We start from the raw sequence: 16,235 nt of genomic DNA on the forward strand, positions 1-16,235 counted from the left end.
CATAATTTGTTATGATCCACACAGTCGAATGCCTTTGCATACACCGCAAAACACAGGTAAACATCTGTCTGGTATTCTCTGCTTTCAGCCAAGATCCAATCTCATATTAATGATGATATCACTCATTCTGCATCCCCTTCTGAATCCAGTTTGAACTTCTGGCAGTTTCCTGTTGATGTACTTCTGCAACTGCTTTTGAATGCTCTTCAGCAAAATTTTACTTGTGTAAATTTTTGTTGTTCAATAATTTCCACATCCTCTTGGGTCACCTTTCTTTGAAATGGGGACAAATATGAATCTTTTGCAGTAGATTGGCCAGGTAACTCTCTTCCGAACTTCTTGACATAGATGAGTGAGCACTTCCAACATTGCATCCTTTTATTGAAACATCTTGATTGGTATTCCATCAATTTCTGCAGTGTTTTTTTTTTTTTTTTTTTTTTTTGTCAATGTTGTAAATATACCTATCACGCAACTTTTGCCAATTCAACTTTTTACTGGTGTACAACTTACTGACAGCAATTACAATAATCAACTCTGCAACCCTAACCTTAATCAACATAATTCTTCTATCACCATGAACCATCTTCCCCCTTTTCCCCCTCTCTCCCACCCCTGGTAACCACTAATAAACTTTGGTCTCTATACATTTGCTTTGTCTTGCCTTTTTATATAAGTGAGGTTAGACAATATTTGTCCTTTTCTGACTGGCTTCATTTGCTCAGCAAAATGTCTTCAGGCTCCATCCATACTGTAGCTTGCATCAAGATTTTATTTCTCCCACTGGCTGAGCAGTATTCCACTGTATGTATTTACCACATTTTGTTTATCCATTCATCTGCTGATAGGCATTTAAGTTGTTTCTACCTTTTGGCTATTGTGAACAGTGCTGCAATGAACACTGGTGTATAAGTCTCTTTTTGAATCTTTGCTTTCAAGTCTTTTAGGTATATACCTAGGAGTAGAATTGCTGAGTCATATGGTAGTTATATTTTTAGTTTTCTGCAGTACCACTACAAATGGTTGTACCATTTTCTCTTATTTATTTTTTTTTAAGAGGCAAACTCATGAAGTGATACATTATATCACTGTTTGTGTAGTATGATCATGCTGTCCTAAGGAAAATAAAATTTTAGCATTTGACAATGAATGAATAAAGCCACCATGTACTTTTATTTTAACCATTATCAATAGTAGATTATAGTAGTCATGTGTTTGTTACAATTAAATTAAGAAGAAAAAAACAATAAAAGGTAGGCATTCTATGACACCCATTTCCCAAAATGGCACATAAAGCAATTAATAACAGTACTCTAACCTTCCACCATAGTCACCTTTTCTTTTTACTCTCTCTTCTTTCTCAGTTTCTCTGATTCCCCTATTTTCCTTTCAGCCCCGACTAGTTCTGGTAATGGACAGAAAGCTCTAGAAGTAATTACCTCTGCTCTAGACTAACTTCTGTCCATTTCTCTGGTCAAAGGAATTGGCTTATCTTTAGGTTCTCGCTTATTACACAAGAAAAAAAAAAAAAAGAATAGTTATCCTATGACTAGATAGTTGTTTAGTAAAATACCTGACTTCAAACTAATTTAGCTGGGACTTATGAGTTAGGTAAAGAACCACAGTCTCACTTCTCATCTTATTACAGGAAATTCAATTACTTGCCCCTTGTCAAAAGGCTCAACCCTGACTGAGGGCATGCAGATTATTTAGACAGTAGTACCCTCTGAAAACAATGTTAATTGGGGGGGAAAGGGTTAGTCTACAAAAATAACATTTAAATAACCTTGAGTTTTTATAGCCCAGAGCTAAAAAATCAGGTAGACCGGGCCATATGTGGGTAACATTATTTTAGAATTCAAACTCAAAGGTACAAATAGGTAATTTCTCACAAAACAATGAAGACCATTTAAGAGATCTTTATAACTTGTTAGACTATTCATTTTCAAGATATCTACATTTCAAACTAGACAAAAAGACTTATGGCTTTTTTACATTATGTGGTTTAGTGAAATATTTAGTTCATCCAATCAAAACAAACTGCAATAATTTTCTTTCAAAAATGTGGCAGCCTCTTTGAAACAAAAGGCCAGTTTCAGCATTACTGAGACACGCAGAGACACATTTCTCTTCAGTGAAATATATTCTGTAGGAGGGTCATTAAACAAATTTTTCTGCCACTTGCCTCTCTTAGCTAGCCCAACTAAACTGACTTCATCCTCTTATCTAACAGAAACTAAACTTCTGAAGTGGTTGTCACAGCTTATTTAGTATTAATAGAAATTTAACAAATGACGTTTTTTACAAACCATACTATACCCAAATTCTTTACTTTCTGATTGTACAAAGAGGCATGTTAATATGTAACATTTATGGAGAAAATGGGCCTGTGTGTTTATAAGAAAAGGCACTACTCCCCGCCCTCCCCCACCCAATTAAGTTCTTCAAGGCATGCTAACTGCTAGGCTGACAGGTACCTACTTGATTAAAGCACCTACCGGTACTTGATTAAATTAGACATCAACTCCTAGTTATCCAGACGACAATTCTGATATGTCCTAATTTCTATCTAGTATTTACATGCTTGAGAATATTCTCTAGCGGATTCTTTTAAAATTGTTCAATGGTTTAACTTGAGAACTGGCAATCATCATGTAAAGATTGAGGATAGGGAAAAGAGATAAACAAAATGAAATAACTAAATATAATATGCTCTTTAAAACTGAATAAAAAGGAAGAAAAATATTTCAAAACAAATCCTAAACTATTTTGATTACTTATCAGACTAACAAAAGTACTGCAAAGAGAACCACATTGTGCTAATAAATCTAGACCAGCCATTTCTGCTGTTCAGAAGAAGATAAAGAACAGCATTAGGAGGTTTGAACATTCTGTAGGCCCTTTAACTTTGTCCAGAGGAAAACACTGTCCTCACATCCAGGTTGGTCAGTTAATCTAGCAGAAGAATAGTGCTGAACAGACTGCATCACAACCTGAGAAATTTTTTGCATCTATAACTGGGTCATCTTTCAACATTTATTCCTCATTCAAAAAGCATTATCTTTACATGAGAAGACAACACAGATCAGTTAAAATCTAAGAAACAGTAAAGAAAAATTATCCTGTTCTGGGCAAATCAAGTCATTCTAGGCAGCACATATCTAAAGACAATCAAAATAATTCTTTTTACAGATTCATTTTTAAACTGTTTCCCTATTACATATTGATTGCTACAATCAAATCTCCATGTGTCTATGAATTTGACAATGAAGGTAAAATATAAGAGTCATATGAGTTCTCAGTAAGATTACAGAGTGTATAATAAAAGAAATATGTCTAAGAAAGTATGTATTTAAACCTGTTTTGAGAAAATCTTTGTAAAATGTTGTAATACATAAAGTTAATGCATAATGTTCACTTCAAATGAAAGGTATATCTGAACGTTCTATTTTGAATTGGCTAGGAAGACAAATTACACACTTAATTCCCCATTACTACACTTACTCTTAAGATGTATAAGTGAAAGAAAAAAAAGGCTTTCTTCAATGTTTAAGTCATAAACCATACTAATGATGAATCGGTAGTCTCCATGATGTTTAAATGTAAAAATTGTTTTGGGTCAAATACCTTAATAACACATGTAAAAACAGTACCTACTACTCATTAAACAAATGCTTATTAATGTGCCTGTGTGTCTGGCACTGGTGCTAGATATACAGTGGTGAACACAGTGGATATGAGATAGAAGACAAACTAAATATAAGAGCAGGAAACTAATTATCCGATACTAAAAAAAAAACAAAAAACAAAAAACTTAGCTTTCAAGAAGTTTGACATTCTTTATATTAAAAATAGCATTTTTCATTCTGTAAAAAATCTTCCCCCCAAAAAGATTATTAAAATTAAAATGTTGATACTCTGAATTAATTAAAAGGTCTGAAGTAAAGGGAAAAGCAGTATTCTATATTTATAGGATTCCTTCCCTTGAAGTCCTCCTCATACTAGGAAACAAACACTACATCTTTGGGGAGGGAAACATGGGCAAGAATTAAGGATGCTGAGAGGGAGAATTCCAACAGAAGACAAAATTTCAAACACAACCAGTTTTTATAATGGAACCTTTAATAGTGCTCAGAGCTTTACAATTCTCACAATAAATTACTTCTATGTTGTTAGGCTTGTGGCTTTTAAAAATAACTATCTACAGTTATCACCTTAACTTGTACCCACTACAGCTTTTGCTTTTAGTGGCTGCAGAAGACTTCCTGTCAGTTTATGGTTTATCAAGTCAGTTTATACAGAGACTGTGGTACAGCTTGATTAAGGATCAAGAGAGATAGTAGAAAAGGGAATAGAAGACACTTTTTTTAAAAAAAAATATTTTACTATATTTTTGGTGAAACTATACACAGCAAAACAGGTTCCCATTCAACAATTTCTACACATAATGTTCAGTGACACTGGTTACATTCTTTAGTTTATGTGAACATTCTCATGATTTTGGAGCCCTGGTGATGCAGTGGCTAAGACCTATGGCAAGCTACGGCTGCTAACCAAAAGGCTGGCAGTTCGAAACCGACCAGCCATTCCTTGGAAACTCTATAAGGGACTTCTACTCTGGCCTATTATAGGGTCGCTATGAGTCGGAGACGACTCGACGGCAACAGGTTTCTCATTATTTCTGTTCTGGTCGTTCTAGTCCCATTAATTTTGTCTCACTGCCCCTCAAACTTCATATCTATGCTTTAGAGTAACTGCTGCCCAACTGGTCTCATATGGATATTTTTAAAAGAGCACAGTTCTCAAGGGTGAAATTATTTACTTTTTGATCTAACCTGCTATTTGGCTAAAGGTACTTTCAGTAGACACTTTCTGTTTGAGGTTTAAAGATTATCTCAGGGGCAACAGTCTCGGGGATTCCTCCAGTCTCAATGGGTCTAGTTAGTCTAGATTCTTTGAGAATTTGAAGTTCTGGTCCACATTTTCCCCCCTCTTTCTATCAGGATTCACCTACATGACCCTGATCATGTATGGCAGTGGTAACTGGGCACCCTCTAGTTCTTCTGGTCTCAGGGAAGAGGAGGCCATGGTTCATGGAGACAATTAGTTCTGTATTCCAGTTCCTTCTCTGATTCTTGGATTTTCTTCATTCTCTTTTTCTCCAGACTGACAGAGAACAATAGTTCTATTTCAGATGGCTGCTTGCAAGCCTTTAAGATTCTGGACACTACTCACCAAACTTGGATGTAGAACATGAACTTTATCAACTGTGTTATGCCAACTGACTGAAGTGACCAACGAGACTATGACCCTAGGTCTTCAAATCAAGAAAACTAATTCTCTGAGGTGACTGGTTATGTCTAAGAAGTATATGTATCTGTAGCTCCTATCTGATTTATTAGATATTTTTTTTTGCGGGGGTTGGTGGTGGTGTTGTGAAATTATATGTAACATACCCATTGCTGTCGAGTCAATTCTGACTCATAGCAACCCTACAGGAAAGAGGAGAACTGCCTCACAGGATTTCCAAGAATGTAATCTTTATGGAAGCAGACTGCCACATCCTTCTCCTATGGAGTGGCTGGTGGGTTCAAACTGCCAACCTTTCAGTTAGCAGCCAAGTGCTGAACCACTGGGCTACCAGGGCTCCTTATACATAAAAAGGGTGAATTGGTAAATGCTATGTTGTGTGTATATATAACATTTATCAATTCATCTTTTTTCTTATGGACAACTTAGTGGCATCAATTACACTAGTCAAGCTGAGCAAACTTCACCCAAATGAAGTCTTCCGAGAGGGAAGACTAAATACATACTACTTTTATTTGTCTAACTTCAGCTGTACCCAAGAGTGAGGAGAAATAAAGAGAATAATTCTGATGCAAATGGAATTCTTCTGAACAGGTTAACAGAAAACCCTCATAATAATATGCTATCCTATCAAGATGAGGCCAGGGCTAATTTACCATACTGATCCAGAATCGGAGCTGGGTAAGTGGTGTGTACACAAAAGCTGCCAAAAACATTTAAATTCACACTTTTCCAGGAAGGAAAATTGCTTTAACATTTTTGGAGGCTGAAAAATGGAGGAATTTCTAAATAGTCCACCTGCCTGGAAAATTCATAGAGAAAATAACTCATTGTATAAGAGAGAAGCTGGGCTACATTAGAAATCAGTATAGGAGAATGGCAATTTCGCCCTTTATTCTAACTCTTGACTTTGCCGAGCTGAGAATCTATAAAAGGGCTGGTCTTTGGTTAAATTAGATAGCAGTTTAGACATTAACTAAGGTGCTTAAAGATTTAAAGTTATATGCACAATGTAAAGTCAAAGTAGGTGTTAAAAACGTGAATGCTTAGAAGGGTCAGACAAAACGAAATAAATGAATGATACTTCCTGAGTGGTGCAGGGCAAAGCACAGAATATAACGCTCAGTCTAGAGTGCTACCTGACTTTTGCCATGTGGGTCTGGTATTACCAAATTCTCCTGCAACTTCTTTTTTTTAATATTAAAAGGTATTGCTTTTTCTTTTTTCTTGTACATTAGATGAACATTTACAGAACAAATAGGTTCACATTACAACTCCTCCAACTTTTTAATGCAACTAATCAGCAGTAACATATGAGTGTACATGATACGGACAGACACACAGGATCGCAGAGAACTCTTAAGGTGACAAGGAATTTGAGCGTTAGGTGGAATATTTAAATAAAGGAGGAAGATGCGGTCAAAACATTAAGAAAGACAGATGACAATGGTTTTACTACAATGATGAAACCACTAAAGTCTTTCACTTGCAGCCAAACCAGAAGGGGAAACAGAAGACCCATGAGACTCCTGTATAAACCACGAAGGCCAACTACTTCTTTATTATTAATTCTGGGCTCAGATCAAGCATCAAAGGATTGAAGCATTAATTACTCATCTCCACCTGGTTGTCCTAAAGTGTGGATATAATTTCTTTCACAATATTGCAGTGATGTTAATGGTTAATTTCCCACTTGCTGAATAACTTGTCCAAAACAGGTATCACCTGGAAGCAAGCCAGTTTACTGGCTTCATGTTACTTTGTCATTTTAAAATGAACAAAGTCAATCTCCTATGAACTATTACTTGACTGCCTCTGTTGCCTACAGTACTTTTCAGGGAACGGGCCAGTTGGAAAGGTAAACTGTTTTGTCCTTATATAATCACACGTACATATAGGTAAATACCAATTAGTTTTATAAGCTTGAGTCAGGTATGGCACCCGTGTCCATCCTGACTTCAACATAATCACGCCACTTAATAAATAAATGAGGCATACCCTAAGGTCAATGACTCTGTTGTCTAGTCTTGTATCCTGGTTAACAGTAGCTCTTCCTTCCTAAAAAAAAAAGATTAAAAAACAGATTTTACTCATTTTTTAATACTACAAAAACCACTTTTAGAAGCTATGTTTACTTTTAGTGAGAATGGAGGGGAGGGTGTTAATATTATGTCCCTTTCAAATTACTTATAATCACTTTAATCCTTCCACATTATACCTCAGGCTTCCTGCCTCAGGATGAGGGATCCAAGATAATAGTAGCAACAATTAAGAAGCAGAGTCAGAGAGGAGTTATTGTTAAAAGAGAGAGAAACGGAAGGAAATGAGAATAAACAGATGTTAATCCTTTTTGTCCCCCTCCCCACTACCAAAAGCCTTGCCTTATTATGGCAACATAAGAGAATTAACCATTTGCATCTTTGTTGATTCCTGGATTCTACCTGCTAGGACCAGGCTGATAAGGAGCCCTCGTAGTGCAGTAGTTCAGAGCTTGGCTGCTAACTGAAAGGTCAGCAGTTTGAACCCACCAGACAGAAAGATGTGGCAATTTGCTTCCATAAAGATTACAGCCTTGGAAATCCCACGGGACAGTTCTACTCTGTCCTATAGGGTCACTATGAGACAAAATCGACTCCATGGCACACCACAACAACAGGGCCAGGTTGAAGGAACAGATAACGTCTGATACAGAGTAGCTGTTCTCAAAGTATAGTCTGAAGACCCCTGAAAGGTCCCTGAGACCCTTTGAGGGAGTCCACGAAGTCTTAACTATTTCATAGTAACAATTTTTCACTCCTATTCTCTCATGAATGTACTAAAGAGTTTTCCAGAGGCTACATGATGTGTGATATCACAACAGAATAAGTGCAGACGCAGATATGAGAATCCAGTTGTCTATTAAGCTAGACATGATAGAGATTTGTAGAAATGTGAAATGTAAAACAATGCTACTCTTGATACTAAATTATTTTTTGTTTAGGAAAATAGTTGTTTCTCATAAACATACGTTAGTTATTGTTATTTTTATAATATATATTTATAAATTTTTAAATTGGTATTTAAAAATTTTCTCATTTTTGATCTAATTCTGTGAATATCAACAGACATATCCACATAAACAAAAACTTCTGGGGTTCATTTTTAAGAGTATAAAGAGAGCCTGAGACCAAATTTTGAGAACTGCTGACGTTAGGTGAATTTAAATAAAAAGGAGACTCAAACCAATTCATAAGTACCCTTAATACAAAAGCAGGACATCAGGTTTTCAATGTTTTGTAAACTAAGCACGATGTTTCAAAGGTATAATTTTCACCTCTTCTCCTTCCACTTCAGGCCGAATGGCATCATCCAGCTGCAGGGGCAGGCGGGGTTCAGCCATACTGATCACATAAATCTGGAAGTGAAAAATATCAACAAAAATAATATGAAACCCAAAAACCTGATATATTTTGTTTAAAAAACAGTCTGCAGCTGACCTAAATGGGAAGCATTGTTTATGGACATTTGTATCTGAAACTACTTGCTAAAATCAAACAAGATGGCATACATTTTTCATCTATAAAATTGAGATAATATTTCTTGCCTACCTCTCTGGGTTGTTAGAACAGTCAGACGAAGTAACATATATATAAATAGTTTGTAAACTCTAAGGTACATACAAATGTAATCAGTAAGAAAGAGCACCGGGGTCAAGGGTCTTGGGCTTAAAGTCCTGCTTTGTTGTATAAAAGCTGTCCTGAGGCAAATCACTTAACCTCAGAGCACCAATGTTCTACTCTGTAAAATGAAGTCTGCTGTAAGAATCAAAAGGAGTAACGAATGTGAAAACACTGTGTTAATTTGAAGGGGCTATTAACATATGAGTTGTTATTATTGCTAACATCATTTTGCTATTTCTACCACAAAGACCAAATTCAATCCAACTCCACTACACCTGTTCTTTTTCTCATTCTTTTCCCAAATGTCCCCTCATTGCCTTCTCTATTCAATCATGTTACATCTCATTTCTCCTGGTTGGGAGCTGCCACAGAGAAAGGAGATTCTGTTATGTTGTTAAAATCCTTCAATATTTGCTCATTTTAGTGATAAAAAGCAGTTATGTCAAAAAGATTGGCTAGAGTTTTTTGGTTACTCTTTTTTTTTTTTTTAAAAAAAATGCTACTCTGTTATCCCCAGCTATGATGTGGCAGTCTGCTTCTGTGAAGATTTTAGCCTTTGGAAACCCTATGGGGGCAGTTCTACTCTGTCCCCCAGAGTCACTATGAGTTGGAATCGACTGGATGGCACACAACAACAACAGGCATGGAAAACCTGCTGAAGCACAAAAGGGAAATGGATCTTATTTAGTTAATTCAGGAAAGGGAATTATATCCTTCCACCATATCACATCTAGTGTTCAGATCAGAAACTTCAAGAAAAAGTGTCAGAAAGCTCCTCTAGTCCTCACAGTAAAATGGAATTATTTATCACAACCTCCTATACCTAAGTTGTGGGGCATCCCTTTGACGAGTTAACAGAAACTTGACGTCCAATCCAAAACCTTGTCTACTTTTAGAACTAGTGGAAATTCATCATCTTCTTTATTAGGTTGTGGGCACTCTGATTCCCAGAACTTCACATAGTATCTGGCACAAAGTATATATATACAGGTAGTCCCCGACTTATGACGGGGTACCGTTCTGATGACTCCGTCATAAGTCGGTTCTGACATAAATTGAATACCTCCCTTCTTTTATTTTAGTTTTCATTATTATTGCCTTTTACTATCAGTATCTCTATAAACTTGATCTTTATTTATCTATGGGGGTTGAAAACATTACATACTAACTTAGAGATATATTTTGATTCATAAAAAACAAAAAACCAAACCCACCGTCACTGAGTCAATTCCAACTCATAAAGGCCCTATAGGACAGAGTAGAACTGCCCCATAAGGGTTTCCAAGGAGCAGCTGGTGGATCCGAACTGCTGACCTTTTGATTAGCAGCCGGGCTCTTAACCACTGTGCCACCAGGGCTCCATATATGAAAAATACACAAATCATAAAAATTTATTCTGACAATGAAGAGTAGGATGACACTGGCATTTTGTCAGCTGCAGTAGTAACTCTACTTTTAGAGGGCTCTGGATCATCTGGATTACCCCTGGGAATGAGGATGGCGTTTCTAGTCAGAAAAGTGGCGAGAATTGTTTGTTTGGTCTTTTTCTTTGTTTCTTCATATATTTCACGGTAACATCTCACTAATTCCTGAATCAGCCCAATAACTTTGGCAAAACAATCAGCATTTAGGTCCATGTTTTCAAGCAATTGAAACTCATGATTTAGTTTAGAAAACTAAATCTATATTGCAGTGCTTTGAACAGTGAATTATAAAACTGAACATCTGTGAGTGAAAAATCTGAGAATGATAACATCAGCAAATTATGTGCGCAGCACTGTATGTAGTACATATTACTAACAATAAGATGTAAAAAAAAAAAAACCCATAAAACGGACACTCGTCTTAGTGTGGTTCATCATTCAACAACTGTTTGCTGGCTGAATAAGTAAATAAATGGTAAGGAAGAGTCATTGCTTATTATTAAAGATTCTATTTAGTATACACTATTTTATGTTTTGTGAGATACTTCATAATTATTTTTACTAAGGTAAAATTTTCCTGTAAGCTCTTTAGATTTTACACTTCTTATTAACATTTATTAAGGTTGTACTGTATGCCAGAAAATAAGAATATTTTAGAAGTATATTTACTCGCTCTGATCAATAAAATTTTATTTGTAAAAGTATAGGAAAAAAACATCTTGGAAGAAGGAGGGTTGTCTTTCTCAGTCAGTATAAATGGATTAATTTTTTATCTCTACTCTTACCGTTTGGAAACTCTGCTGGCATAGTGGTTAAGTGCTATGGCTGCTAACCAAAAGGTCAGCAGTTTGAATCCACCAGGTACTCCTTGGAACCTCTACGGGGCAGTTCTAGTCTGTCCTATAGAGTCGCTATGAGTTGGAATCGACTTGATGGCAATGGGGTTTTTTTTTTTTTTTCTTATCCTTCAGTTAGCTTCCCTTTACTAGATAATAGGACTTCCTGGTGGGGTTAGTTCAAAATGAGACTTACACAAAGACAACAAAGTAATTTGGAAAATTAGGCCAGTGAAAAATACAAGATTTTTTAAGACTTGAAGAGTTCCATGACAATCAATTCCAGTTAAACTGTGTTTATGTGTCCATCTGAATCTGTCCATCTGTCAGTTTGCCCTCTCTTACATGTGTTTGTGCAGGTAGACAACACACACACACCCATACACACACACACACACACACACACACGAGTGAAGGTAGGAAAAGGCCGTCCTGTCTTAAAGACTACTCTTAAGAGAAATTTAATGATGTATACTGTAGATAAACACTAGGCCTCAACCTGAGAAATCTGCAGGTTCAAATTTGCAGGATTCTTTGAACAGTATTAAATATGTGTGAATTCACTGTGGTATTTTAAAAGTCAATGATAACGAGCACTTTGTTTTTATGCTTGAGAAGAAAATACATGGGGGATAAATCTTGAATAAAAAGAAGTTACTGTTGGAATACAAGACCAATATATTACCTCTTCACTTCTCCATACTATAAAATATCAGAAATATGATTATAATGAAACATAATGATTAAGAATCAGTATAACTCATCAACGTTTAGAATTACATCAGAAGAAGAAAAAACATAGCGAGACAGACTCATACAGCTTTTCAGTTATGTTTTACACTTTACCCTATGTGACTGTGGTAGATTATCTGCAAAAGGCTGTTATAATTCCTTCTGTCCCTGAATGCATGTCCCATTGCAATGATGTTGCCTCTCCTCCATTAAAAAATGGAATCTATTTTTCCACCCCTTAAATCTGAGTTTTGCCATGTGACTTGCTTTAGTCAATGGGATATATAGCAAATATGACACAAATAGAAACCTGAAAAGTGCTTGCACACTAGGGCTTTCTTCTCTTGTTGCTAGGATCCCTACTGGAGCCATGTGAATAAGCCTGGGCTGTTAGCATACAGGATGAGAGGCCACAATGAGAGATGTCCCAGGTATATCGGTGAGCCCAGTCAATGTCACGTGGAGGAGAGATGAACCATTCAAGATGGGCCCAGGCTCAACAGCCCAACTCAGAATCGTAAACAAATAAATGTTTGTTGTTTTAAACCACACGTATTGGGATGACCTGTTATACTCAGTAATCAACTTATATATCTCAGTATTTTATATCAACTCCAATTATTAAGAACACAAAGATGTGACATGAAAAGTTGTAAGAACTGGGAAATTCTGGGCAACACGGTGCTATGGTCAGAAGCACCACGCCGTCCCTCCACAGCAAAGATTAGAAAAACTAAGTCAAACGGAGTCACACGTCAATCCTGAAACCCTAAGCATCAAATGAAGAGATAAAGAACTCAGCCAAGCACCAAATGGAATAAGACACTGACCGAGAACAGAGAGCGAGGACAGATACATGCAGAGGACCCCTATCAACTACTGCAGCACAGATCCGCTATCTTGGACTCCTTTCAGAGATCAGTGAACAGAGGGTATGAGAAAGCAGCTTCACGGAGCTTCCAGCAGGAGACAGAACAACTGGTAACCAGCGATACAGGCTCCCCCCCCCCACCCTTCTTCACCCCCACTTAGCCACCTCTGCTTCCTGCAGCCACAGTCTCTTGGCCAGGAAGCACCAGCTTCATCCCAGTGTCGCTTGGATTCCACCTGCCTGCACTGGCCAGCTCCCTGAGTGCCTTTTGTTGGCTGCTGGTGTTGCTTTTTTCCACTTCTTTAGATTTCTTCCTTACCTCTCACAACCTACCCCTCCTTTCTCTCAAATAACTGGCTCCGTGTGCCATCTCTGCTTCTTCCTGAAAGGGTGCGAAACACTGCTCAACTGTGAAACTGCTTCCCAGCCCATGCTGTCACTCTGGTGGGATCCCCGGGTCTTTTTTGTTCGTCTGTTTGCTCTGATTTGTTCAGTTTTGATTTGTTTGTTTTCTTTTTCTTTTCTCGGCTTGGGAGCCCCTTCCAGCCAGGAAGTACTGCGCAGCTTGGAAGCTACTCCCTTACTCTGCGCAGATGCACAGGGACATCCCTGTGCGCATTTTTTACTGTGGCTTTTTTTTCTTTGTTTTGTTTTCGTCTCTCTCTTATTCCCTTTTCGTCTTTCTTCATTTCCAGTCTCTTGATTTATTCCTTTTTTTCTCATTTTTGTTTTTCCCCACTTCTCAGTCTCTCATCTCTCCACTCCAATAGCAAGCTCCTTTAGCACTCTTTTTGTTTGCGTGTATGTTTTTGGCTCCTGTTCCTCTCTCCTCTCTCTCATCTTTCCCATACCCATCTTAGCTCCACGCATCACAACCTATCCCCTCCTTCCTGCCCACCTGCACCGTGCGCTGAACATCACACTCTCAAGCAGCACAGGCATGGCCTACTGGAACCTGCCCTGCCCTGATTCCTGGTCTGCACCGTCAGCGCTAGTACATGCCGCAAACAACCCATCCCAGCAACTCCTCTTCTGCTGGACCTGACCTGCTATACCATACCTGAGTGACTGACCCTGCCCACTGGAGAAGGAGGTGAAAAGTATCATGTCCACAGATGAGCAAACAACAAAGAACGCACAGCCCGCCTGGTCAGACATAACCAAATAAAACAAAAAAGCAGAACAAAACAAATCTACAATCAATGAACAAGGAAAATAACCACTGAAAGCCGTGAAGACAGAAGACAATATCAAAAACATTCACAAAAACACGACAGGATGGTTGCAGTAGGTGCCCAAAATAAGACACCAGATGACCTTCCAGTAGAAGAAAAGGCATTAGACCTAAGTGACAGGGAATTCAAATCTCTAATATTCAGAATTATCCAAGAGTTGAAGCAAAAAGCAGACAAAAATGAGGAACAAATAGACAAATTCATGGAAAAGGCAGAAAAATTCATGGAAAATACGACCAAAAAAAAAAAAAAAGAAGAATTCAAGAAAATAATACAGGAAAAAAATAAATTCACAACTAGAAATCATACAAAAACAACAATTAGAAATCCAAAAGATAAACAACAAGATTTCAGAAATGGACAATGTCACAGAAGGGCTGAGAAGCAGGTTTGAAATGATGGAAGATAGGATCAGTGAAATTGAAGACAAACACTTGGCTACAACTCTGAGGAAAAATCAAAAAAACGAACGAAGAAAAATGTAGAAACCCTGAGAATTATCTGGGATAAAATCAAAAGCAAAAATCTGCGAGTGACTGGAGTTCGAGAACAGGGGGAGAAAACAGAAAACACAGAGAGGATCACTGAAGAACTGCTGACCAAAAAACTTCCCCAATATCATGAAAGATGAAAAGTTGACCATCCAAGAAGCTCAATGAACCCCATATAGGACAGACCCCAAAACATCACCAAGGCATATCATAAATTCACTCGCTAAAACCAAAGACAAAGAATCCTGAGAGCACCTCGAGAAAAACAAAAAGTCACATACAGAGGAGAAACAATAAGACTAACCTCGGATTATTCGGCAGAAACCACGCAGGCAAGAAGGCAATGGGATGACATATATAAAACCTTGAAAAAAAAAATTGCCAGCCAATAATAATATATCCTTCAAAACTCTCATTCAAATATGATGGTGAAATTAAATCATTTCCAGATAAACAGAAATTAAGGGTCTATGTAAAAATCAAACTTACAAGACTCATTAAAGGGAGTCCTTTTACCTGAGAACAAACATCAGACCACAGGCTGAATATAGGACACAGGATTGTACTAGCCAGATACCAACCTAGGAAATGAACTCTTAAGGACTATGCAAAACCAAAAGAGTTACAACAGGGAACCAGAGAGGTTAATCTGTAAATGGCAACAAAATCAGAATAATAAAAAAGGGAATAAACAGTGTAGGTACAGAACCTTTTAATGGAGAGGAAGGCAAGGCGATACCAAGTAATAACAGACTGGTTCAAATCTACGAAGATAGGGGTAAATTTCAATGTAACCACAAAGAAACTTAACAAACCTACTCATCAAAATAAAGAAGAAAAACAAAGCCTCAGTAAAAACAAAATCTACAAAAACAAAAGAAATGAAAAAAAAAAAAAATCCACAAACAAAAGAAACTCAGCACAGGAGAGTAAGAGAAACAAAGAAAACGTCAGCACCACAAAAAAAAGCACTACAAAATGCAATCCCACTCCTAGGAATATATCCTAGAGAAATAAGAGGCATCACATGTATAGACGTACGCACACCCATATTCACTGACACGCTGTTCACAAAAGCAAAAAGATGGAAACAACCTAGATGCCCATCAACAGATGAATGGATAAACCAACTATGGTACATACACACAATGCAGTGTGCAAAGATAAAGAACAATGATGAATCTGTGAAGCATCTCATAACATGGATGAAACTGGAGGACATTATGCTGACTGAAATAAGCCAATCACAAAAGGACAAATACTGTATGAGACCTCTACTGTAAAAACTCATGTAAAAATTTACACACAAAAACCAACAAACTTTGCTGGTTACAAGGGATGGGGGTGGGGGGAACTAAATAGACAACAGATAAGTGGTAACTTTGGTGAAGGGTAAGACAGTACACAATACTGGGGAAGCCAGCACAGCTTGTACAAGGAAAGGTCATGGAAGCTCCATAGATACATCCAAACTCCCTGAGGACTGAACTGCTGGGCAGAGGGCTATGGGGACCATGGTCTCAGAGAACATCTAGCTCAACTGGCATAACACAGTTTAAAAAGACAATGTTCTACATTCTACCCTGGTGAGTAGCGTCTGGGGTCTTAAAAGCCTGTGAGCAGCCATCTAAGATACTCCACTGGTCTCACCCCTTCGAGAGCAAGGGAAAATGAAGA

General features: G+C 37.5%; 1 protein-coding gene across 2 annotated transcripts in view; it reads right to left on the reverse strand.

Annotated features, from left to right (window-relative positions):
* Nucleotides 1-16,235, reverse strand: part of DARS1 (aspartyl-tRNA synthetase 1) — an 80,453-nt gene that overhangs the window by 18,252 nt on the left and 45,966 nt on the right. For both annotated transcript variants that reach the window (XM_004375095.3, XM_023730204.1), the window contains exons 6-7: nucleotides 8,624-8,704; nucleotides 7,309-7,368 (exon numbers count right to left, since the gene is read on the reverse strand). In XM_004375095.3, the coding sequence (XP_004375152.1) occupies nucleotides 7,309-7,368; nucleotides 8,624-8,704 (141 nt within the window). The remainder of the gene's footprint in view (nucleotides 1-7,308; nucleotides 7,369-8,623; nucleotides 8,705-16,235) is intronic.

Source organism: Trichechus manatus, unplaced genomic scaffold (genome assembly GCF_000243295.1).
Source record: "Trichechus manatus latirostris isolate Lorelei unplaced genomic scaffold, TriManLat1.0 scaffold00033, whole genome shotgun sequence".
Classification (NCBI taxonomy): domain Eukaryota; kingdom Metazoa; phylum Chordata; class Mammalia; order Sirenia; family Trichechidae; genus Trichechus; species Trichechus manatus.